Genomic DNA, 10046 nt, shown 5'->3' with positions numbered 1-10046 from the left:
TTGCTTCTTCTTCTTCTATCTTCATGTGATTTGAAGGTGACTTTTATGTGATTTGAAAGAAAGATTGGTGAGACTCAAATCTTCATCAATGGAGATACCTCGCACCCATTTATCACTCTCATTATCATTCATTCATCAACCATCGAGGTATTCTTCAAGTTCTTCATTTTTCTCCATCACAAACCTTCCCCATTCTTCCAATCTTTCATCCTTCCACACTTATCAACGAACCAAACCTTAAAGACCCAAACCCTCACAGCCTAGCCCACATGTGTGACCGTATGACTATACGTGTGAACCTATAGGGTTGGCTATGCGGCCACACTCCTATCTCTTTGGCTTTCCATTACTCTTACATCAAAACCATACTCTCCATTTTCCAAACCCTAATTCTAAACCTATAAATCCCTAATTTTTCAAGTTTTCCCTAAATTCCCTAAACCCTAATTTCACCATATGCAGTATTTGGTCTTCTCCTTTGAAATAGGCTTTACCCTATGCTATTTAGATGTCCCTACATCCATTAAATTATAATTTCATTTATTTAATGGTCTTGTAACATCATGTTTGATAACCTAGGCTAGAATTATGGATGATCTTCTCTTAGGATTTTGATATTTGTGATGATGATAGCAAGTTCTATATATATATATATATATATATATATATATATATATATATATATATATATATATATATATATTAATTAAGTTAATTTTGCTGATTGATCTCCTCAATATTTGAGTTCATGCATCGGTCCTAGATCACTAGGCTTCACACGCTTTGGATAAAAAGAAGGAAGAGTGACGCATAATTTAGGCCATCATTTTGGAAAGAGTGTATTTGTAGGAAATGGATTCTTTGTTATGCTTACTTTGATTCGGTATTGAGAAAGCTATTCTATGGATTTTTAAAAAAACAACATTTGCATAGAAAGAGAGGATCTTTAACACTCTAACTATTGGTATGAAATCTATTTCTCTAAAATCTGCAAGCTAGCTTTTATGAAAAAAATAAAAATAAAATGCCTCTTTTGCTTGAATGATCCCAACAAAACCGCTGCTAAGTATTTTTAGGGTTCCAAGCACAATAAATAGAAATACTTGCTGATTTCGTACTTTCTTAGTAGTCAATGTATTTCTACATGTTCTTGAATATAAAATATTCAGGTAAGGTTGAGCCATATGATTCCACATCCATACCCATATTGTCCCATGAAACTTGAAGGTTCTGACTGTTGTAAGTAGTCACTTGAAGATGGAAAAGAAACTCCAAGAAAGAGAAAGGGAAAGAAGAATGTTGTACCTTTTGGATTTCTGGAAGGTCGTTGATGGGAATGAGTCTCCCTTCGAAGAGGAACCCTTTCACTGCTCGCACAATGTTGAAGACAACTCCCTTTCCCCATTCGACCTTGGAGTAATAGACATACGTTTCGCTACCAAGATCACATTCTTCTGCATGGTTCTTTATAACTTCCCACCTCTTGTCATTGATTCGGAAGCGTAGGATCTGCACATGCTTTCCTAAACAATAAGGTTTCCTAGTTCCATGCATCTACATATGTGGAACATCTAATCCATACACCAGAAAGCCACATTGTGGAGATTTCCATGACCAATAATCAGGCTGACCAGATCATCAGGTGGGCCATAGTGTACGGAACTAATGGATGGCTAAAAAACTTGGTTTCACTATCTATTTTATTTTGTACACAGGCCCACTTAATAACCGGACCAACATGGTGGGTATCACTAGATGGATGGATCAGAAGTTTGACACACACACACACACATATGTATAGACAGACATGTATGTATGTATATGTATATGCATGATTAGATGGTGTAAGTTACAATGAAGGTGACATGAGGTTTTACATTTTGGAGCCTTGGAGTATCTGTATGTAGCTTTATCAGAAAGTCCTTTACAGTATTGATGTTCTCTCCCTTTAGACGCTTATGAATATTACCATCTCTACCAATTTCTTCCAAGCTCCATACTTCATTATCCAATGAGGGGGGATGCTTCTTCTGGTATGCTGCAAAGAAAAACCAAGAGTTTGGTTTTATAGCTTCCAACTGTTAGATAACTTATAATTGAGGATTCTGGGTTTACAAGTTATGCACATTGCAAAGAAGGATATATGAAGAACAGGCCAATAGTTCATGCAAAACTGACCACTTTGATATGGAGGAATTATATGAAACTGACATGAGGATACTCACAAATACTCAGGTTTTCTGTAAAAGTGAGGTCCACCTCTTGGGTAGATCTCAAACCTTGGATCAAGATTCCAGTCCTGTAGCAGGATCTAGGTTTTTCTGGGCATTTGTTCTTCATTAAGGATAGATTGTAGGGTGACTTCTTCGATTTGAAGAAGATCGACATCAGCAATCTCATCCTTCACCGCATTCTTCTGAGGTATATGATATGAACCATTCGTTTTTTGTTTTGTTCTAGAAATTCAGGATCTACACATTGTGTTCTCCTTGTTCAGATTATGAGAACAATTATGAAAATCATGCTCATGTTTGTCTTTCTAAAATACCATAAAAAACTGGTATTAGACGCATGATCTTCGGTTTCAAGTTTCTTGATTTTCTTATATATTCGAATCTGTTTTTCCTGAATTGATTTGGACATGTAATTTGAAGAGCATGTTCTAAGCAACATGAGTTTCAAATTCGTCTAGATTGGGGTTTCGTATTATAGGATCCCATTGATTCAATTTTCTATATCATTGTCCATCGAAATTGAATCATAGGCTAATTTGGGCATAGGGAATAATTTGAAGGGCTAGATTTTTTCTAATAAGATTATGATTGTGTGAGATCATTAATGGATGGAATGGCAGCAATCAATAATTGGGGGGACTTTATTATTATTTTAATTTTTCTATGTTTAAGAAATTAAAGGGTTGGAAACTTGCTTGTTTAAGCCGTTTCTTTATTTAAATACGTCCGTGTAATTTTCTATTTTTATGGTAGATGGATGATGAAATTATCATCGTAGGTGGGCCAGTCAGCTCAATCATTCATGCATTTTATGTTGTTGGTTTGTTTGACCTTCACCATCCTTCAAAATGGACACATTAATGTCTACCATATTTTTTCAACAATGGATCATGGTTTTGAATATCGGTATAGGGGTGTATGAGCCTGGCAAAAAAAAAAAGATACGACACGGATGTCGTGTATCAATATTGGTCTGTATCGGATAATGCCGGATCAAACTAGTTGATTTTTTTTTTTTAAAAAAAATCTAAAGGATTAAGAAAAATATCAAGAGAAAAGGAGAATAATAAAATATTCAAGAATCTATCTTCTTCTTCTTCTTCTTCTTCTTTTTTTTGTACATGCATATGATGGTATATCGGACAACTCTTTGATGATAATGGTTCACTTCGCTTCGATTTGTCGAATCCTATTAAAATCATTTCTTTTGATCCCAAAATAGGTCTAGATCTAGCCTAAAATGAGTTTTTAAGCTTCCTCAATAGTTTAAGTGAAAAAAGAAGAGACATGAGTGGAATTTTGAAAAAAAAAAAAAGCTTTTATGGGCATATCAGCTTGTATCAGCCCCGTATCAGTGTTGATAAGCCCCCTTACCGGTAGAGTACGAGTCAATTTTTTCTTATTAAACCGACAAGACCTTGCATCACATGTTGTCTCGTGCGGATACAGTTATGATATGGCTATATTGGCCGATACGATACCGATATTCAAATCTATACAAGGGATAGACTTCGAGGGTATCTCAAATTGGTGTGGTGAGCCCCAGATTCTTGGATGGTTCCAAGGCCATGGACGTCCCTCCTTTGGTGGAAATCTCTCCACTTTTGGAAAGTATTTCCAATATAGGAAAATTCCTCTGTATCTCTTGAATAAAGGAGAGTTGTTTTATGTTTTGGCTTCTAATTATGGTATAATTCTGGACCAACTAAAATTCTTCCAGCCCTAATTACCTAATTTTAGTTGCATACTTTATTCTATTTACTTAGTTGCTATGTGCAATTAGGTTTCTATTTCAAGGTAGTTTCCCATGTTAACCATATCATCCACGCATAGGAGAGCGACTGTTCAAATATATCCTTCAATAAGGACTGTCTATATACTCGATTGAGAAAACCATGCATGAGGTGCCTGATTAAATGAAGAATCTAATCTATCTCACTTGGAGATCTCATTGAAGGCATTGGTGACATCCATTTGATATTAGGGCCGTGTAATAGAGAACATGAATAATATGGTTGAGGCTTTTACCATGGGCTCAATTTTTCTAAATTATTAGAACCATAAACATAAAGAAATCCCATGCAACTAGTTGAGCCGTATTCGATTGAAAAGATCATCTACCCCATAAATAAAGGTACAAACGCATTGACATATTATAGCATAACTAGTAGGGCTATGAATGAGGTCCCAAAATACGATTCATTTTTTACAAACGGGACTCAACATTTTTAGAACCAATTAACTTCATTGGACAAAGGGAACCTTTAGAAATTTTGTTGCAATAAAGAATGCAAAGTATCATCATGAAATGGAACCATGCATTAATATAGTATATTTTTGTATCTTTAAGTTTTTGTTCAAGGTCATTCTGATCATTCCACTTTCATGCAATGAGTTGCCTCAGGTTTGATTATGTTAGTTAAATATGTTAATGATATTGTGGTTACAAGGAGTGACGATAGGGAATTGAGGAACTTAAGAAACATCTACAAAGTCACTTTCGAACGAAAGATCTAGGCCATCTTCGATACTTTCTTGGTGTGGAAGTTGTCTAATTAAATGAAGAGCCTAATTTATCTCACTGAAAATATGCTTTGGATTTGCTCACAAAGACATACCTTCATGGAACTAAGCCGGCACTAAGCTAGTTGATAAACAACTATAGATTTGAATCATAAACTAGTTGGTGAGAAAATGAGATATAATTGAAGAGATAGTAAGGTATAGAAGATTGGTCGGAAAGTGATGAGGACATTGTCACCGCATTGGAGATGCCACCCAACCTCTCATCACCTTGGTCACCGCATTGGAGCATCGCATGCAGGGTGTTTGATGTTGGAGTTGAAGCATTAGCAACGCATCGACATCATGATTAAGGGAGCAATTAAGGAGCAGATTCAAGCTCGGGAGAGCTTTGAAGAAGCGACTCAAGAATGACGCATCAACGAAGCTCAATTCGATAAGTGTCATTGAGTGATTCCATACTCTCTTTTCTTGTGTAGGATTGATGGTAAGAGTTTGTGACCCAAACTTGATAGGTTCGTGTAAGAATGTAGGACCTAGGCTTTTGTATAGGACCTAGGCTCTTGTGTAGGACCTAAGCTAATTGATTTATTGAGGGGTTTGGTTTGGTCCCTCCTTTTTTTACTTCCTCTATTTCTTTAATAAAGTTATGGTGACATGCTCCCACCTTTTGATAAATCAATGATAAAGATTTACTCAGATAAAATATACTTACATTTTCCACGATTCTCCTTGACCACGAACGGTTCGGTGATTGCTTCTTTTACTCTCATTCCATCAAAATAACCATCTCCAACTCTTGCAGCTAACCTAAATGCACGGCTCCGTGTCCAGCTTGAATTATCCGTAATTTTCAGCTCATGTGCCACAGCAATTCCCTCATTCATAGTTAGAGACATATCCCCAATAAGAAGTGGCCGCTTGCCTTCTCTTTCTCTTACAATATGATTGCTAAACTGTATGGATGTCCAGTTGCCGTCGTCATTGCCTTTAAAATGTCCTTCAAGGAGTACCATTTCCAAATTCATCGAGGATTCGGGACCTGATTTAACAATTTGCTCAGTCTGGACATCAACTAAAGCTATACTTGGAACAGAAGAGTCCTCTCCTTTAACATTTTCCATAGTGAAACTCGGAAGAGTAAGCTTGTTTATGAACTTGAGTTGTAAGCTTCTTGAGGCTGAATTATCCATCTGATTACCACAACATATGCAAGAAAGAAAGGGTAAAAAGTTATTTACCATGTAAAATTATTATCTCATACCTTTCAGACCATAAGGGTTCTTTCCATTGGCTTCTTACAGAATATTGTTTTGCACAAATGAGCCTGAGTCCTCACCGTTTCTTGCAAGCACAATGCTCTGGTTGTAACCGTTCAACTTCCTTTCTTACCTGAAAAAAATCATCTATGATCTATGAATTTAAGGATGTTGTATGCTTTCTTATACTCATTACAGACCATTGTATGCTACTAATACAAACTCATCAAGTAAAGAAAGATGCACTTGCATGAAACCTTAAGGAAAAAGTACGTACATGGGGAAGTATCAATTTTTCATGCAGTAAAACAAACATCTAGTTTATAGCAATATTTTCAACTTCTGCTTTTAGCCGTGCATTGAAAATGATACAAATTCAATGGGGAAGCCAAGGCAGCAGATAAATGAATTTTATGAACAGTTGTACGTAGATAATTCCATTACTAACCGAAGAGAAGAATGCTGCCTGGTGTGTAATATTCTTGTTGCATTGGAATTTCTGATGATTAGTCACATATTTCTTGTATATTGCTTCTTTCATCTCTTGGGAAGAATTCTGATTTTGATCTTTCTCTATCTACCTTATGATGTCAACATCACTGTAATTGAGGAACCTAACATGATTCACATGTACTTCTACTGCTTCCACCTTTTTCTCAAATATTTCCTCTATTGCATCCTTCTTTGCAATTACTAAGACTTCAATATTAGCCTATGTTTTTGAATTAAACATTTCATGTGAGAGAGATGTTTCTTAGCATATGATGTTAATTGGGGAAAGATGAAACTTGATCAGTTGACGAGATTGAGTAGAGAATATGGCACTTTTTCTCTCTTGTTGTCAACTCTTCTCTCTCTCTCTCTCTCTCTCTAACACTTTTCTCTACTTTTCTATCTCTTCCATATATTTAAGAGGGGTTCCCTTTCTTTCCTAGGATTTGAAGAAAGATTTACTTTACATAGAAAGCGTAGGAACAGAGATCTATCCAAAAAAGGAAAGTGGCGATGAGCAGGGATTTGGTAAAAGAAAAAAGAAAAAAGAAAGAGATAGGAACAATGAAATCTCCAAACACAGGACACTTATCACGTAGGGTCCACACACTCGAGTAACACAAGTGAGCCACACTGGTCCACATCCACCATGTTATACTCAATCCCATAGGGGTGGCAAATCTCAGGTCTAGTGATTAAGCCTAGTCTCTTGCACATGAATATGAAGTGATCATCCAGGACTCAACTATCTCTGTAGCATAGATATTAAGTCACCATCTTCCTACACATCACATCCCAAGATCTTTAATGGCTACCTTACATATTCTTATAACATTTGAAAATCATGGGAAAAAAATTATATACAAAAGCTCATTAAAGAATATAAGGATAAGCATCATAACCGTGTACCAGATTTGTATGACTGTGGTTTCACGATCATTAGATCTTCCCCATGCAGATATGTATTCATAATCGACTGAGATGCTTTCCTAACAATGCATGCAACTTGAATGCATCACTCATGACAATTGTGATTGAACTTTTAGCGACATTCAATTTCATCCTTCTAATGTTGAGGCACGTAGTTAAGGGCCCAAGAGTTGCCTGAGAGACTGGTTGCTCACACATTGTGCTCACTAGATCGGATCAGATAATTTTAGGTAGTCATTCAACCATGTAATGGCATAAAGCTCGCCTGCTCTATAGACTATCCTAGATAATCATTGAGTCTTGAATACACAGGTTGTTCATAAGCACTAGTTGAACCAGCAGTCCTAAACCTGGGCATAATACGAGCAATGATACTTTGCTAGGAGCAGAATTCAACTAGTAGCATAGTTTTGAATATCCGTTACATTACGGCTGTATCAGTTATTTTGTAATGGTATCAGTCACCCTCATTACATGTTATGGGAGTGAACCAGTCCACTAGAGAAAAAATGGGCTGCAACAACCCACGTCAACCAATACAAGCCAATATGCCCCTTATTAGCATCAATACAAGACTATGGGCCACTACTACCATATAGCCCTCGTTTTAAAAATTTTATTTCACAATTTTCTCTTATTTTCTATTTCTTTATTCGTTTCAATCATGAAGGAAGCTTAGAAGCTAATTTTATACTAGATCTAGGCCTATTTTGAGGTTCAAACTGTAAGATTTGAGTGAGATTCGACAAATCAAATAGAATCAACCTTTTTTGAAAATATCAGAAGGGGCAAACCATAAATTTTTCTTCAACTTTTCTTTTCGTTGTATTCATATCTCACCACCCTCAATTATGCTTGATTTTTTATTATTATTTTTTTCAATTAAGACTTATGTGTTTGATTTTCATCAAGTCAAGCTAACAAACAACAATCATAACTATTAAACTTGTTATTGGGCTTTAGGTGTGAGTTTCTAGTGGTGTTTTAGACCCATAAGATATGTTTTGTTATGTGTTCAAGTGGTTGTTTAAGCAAGATGGGCATTACTGTAATTTTATTCTATGCTTGGTTTCTACCCTAATATAACACAAGGAGGTGGGGGCGACAGAGGGCCAGAAGCTGTCGTTTCCCTCTTCTCCTCTTCTCCCTCATTCTCTCTTATTTCTTCCTCTCAACTTTCTCCTATATTTTTCTGCTCTATACCTGTTTACATGGTATCAGATCTATTCTAGTAGTAGTTCAAGCCTCGTAATCCTTCCAAATCTAACCTAATTTGTTGGATAATGTTTTGGGGGCCTTCCAAAAGTATTGGGGACAGATAAGACCTTGAGAAGCACATTTCGTCATTCTTCTGTGTAGAAAACATGTTGTTTTCTGCGTTGTTCTTCAAGTAGAAGGGACCACTAGCAAAAAGAGCGTAGGTGCCTTGATGGATAATGAAAGCTTGTAAGGTGACATTTAAATTTGCTCATTTATTTTTGCTTAGTGCGGATCTGCTTCTAAGTCAGCATTTTTCAATTGTGTTGAAGTAAATTGATAGCGAAGTGTATAGAGCCCAAAAGTGTAGTTATTAGTTCCTCATCCCTTGGGAAAATACTTGGATCCTTCTTCAACACGTCAATAACTTCTATGAAGTTGAATGGTAAGTACTATCGTCTATCGGCCAAGTCTATAGAGATATTTCTCCTAGCCCTCAGAAAGGATCAATTCATCATGGATCTTAAACCGAAGAAATCCAATCCTAAATACTAACAATGAATGTGTGAGGATGCCCAAATTCGGACCTAGTTATGGAAAAACATGGAGTTTGAGGTGAGTTCTAATTTGGTGTATTTAAACATGACAAAAGATGGTTGTGATACTATGAGGAAGATGTACTCCTCAGGAAAAGAGAAAAAACTCGGGTGTATCAACTATACGACAAAATCTTCTCTTTTCAAAAGGGAGATAAGCCCATTGGTAAATAGTTAGCAAAATTAACTAGGATGTGGGAAGAGCTTTCCATATATCATCCCATTCAGTGTTCGAATTATCTCCGATATTATCTTTATCTCCTGCTTAGCGATAATGATAACACTAGTAGTGATACCGAAAACGCTGGTAGTATCAGAAATTTCAGGTATTAACAATGTATCGCTAAGTATCACCAAAGTGTCAATATCGCTAATATAATCACCAATATTTTCAATTACGTAAATTCTAAGTGTCGCTCGTATTGCCAATGCATCAATATCGCCAATGTATCAATAATATTTTCAACTATGTAAATTCTAGGTAATGCTTGTATCATAAGTGTATCGACAATGTTTCAATAATATCGCCAATATATTGAGATCATCAAATTTTTATTTATTAGAAATTTTTTTATATCAATTTTTTTCATGGGCACATGGTTGTATGTAGTGTTCAATTTGTAATTGATAATATTGATAATATCTCGATATTATCGATATCGCAACATGCACGATATTGAGACCATAATCTTTCGTTTTCTTTCCACTTGTTGATGATTTCTTGGTGAAATATCATGCATTGTTGATATTTTGCAATATCGATGGATGTTTAGATGGAAGGTTGGATGGTTAAATAGGCTGGATGGGATGGCTGG

At 36.0% G+C, this 10046-nt stretch overlaps 1 protein-coding gene across 1 annotated transcript; it reads right to left on the bottom strand.

Moving 5' to 3' along the window:
- Positions 1-1035: 1035 nt before the first annotated feature.
- Positions 1036-5997, bottom strand: LOC131236004 (calmodulin-binding protein 60 A-like). The gene is made up of 3 exons (XM_058233100.1): positions 5473-5997; positions 1878-2038; positions 1036-1509 (listed from the first exon to the last, which is right to left on the bottom strand). Exons 1-3 carry the CDS (start codon positions 5948-5950, stop codon positions 1141-1143), a joined length of 1008 nt encoding a protein of 335 aa, XP_058089083.1. The 5' UTR covers positions 5951-5997; the 3' UTR covers positions 1036-1140.
- Positions 5998-10046: the final 4049 nt, after the last annotated feature.

This window comes from Magnolia sinica, unplaced genomic scaffold (genome assembly GCF_029962835.1).
Source record: "Magnolia sinica isolate HGM2019 unplaced genomic scaffold, MsV1 ctg116, whole genome shotgun sequence".
Lineage (NCBI taxonomy): Eukaryota > Viridiplantae > Streptophyta > Magnoliopsida > Magnoliales > Magnoliaceae > Magnolia > Magnolia sinica.
Note: the sequence above shows the minus strand (reverse complement) of the source record. Positions and strands in the feature narration are given on the sequence as shown.

Coding starts and splice junctions, on each gene's coding strand:
- LOC131236004 (XM_058233100.1), bottom strand. CDS start 5,950: ATGGATAATTCAGCCTCAAGAAGCTTACAACTCAAGTTCATAAACAAG. Junction 2,039..5,472: donor CAAGGAGAATCGTGGAAAAT/GTAAGTATATTT, acceptor TTTTCTTTGCAG/CATACCAGAAGAAGCATCCC. Junction 1,510..1,877: donor ATACTCCAAGGCTCCAAAAT/GTAAAACCTCAT, acceptor AAGCATGTGCAG/ATCCTACGCTTCCGAATCAA.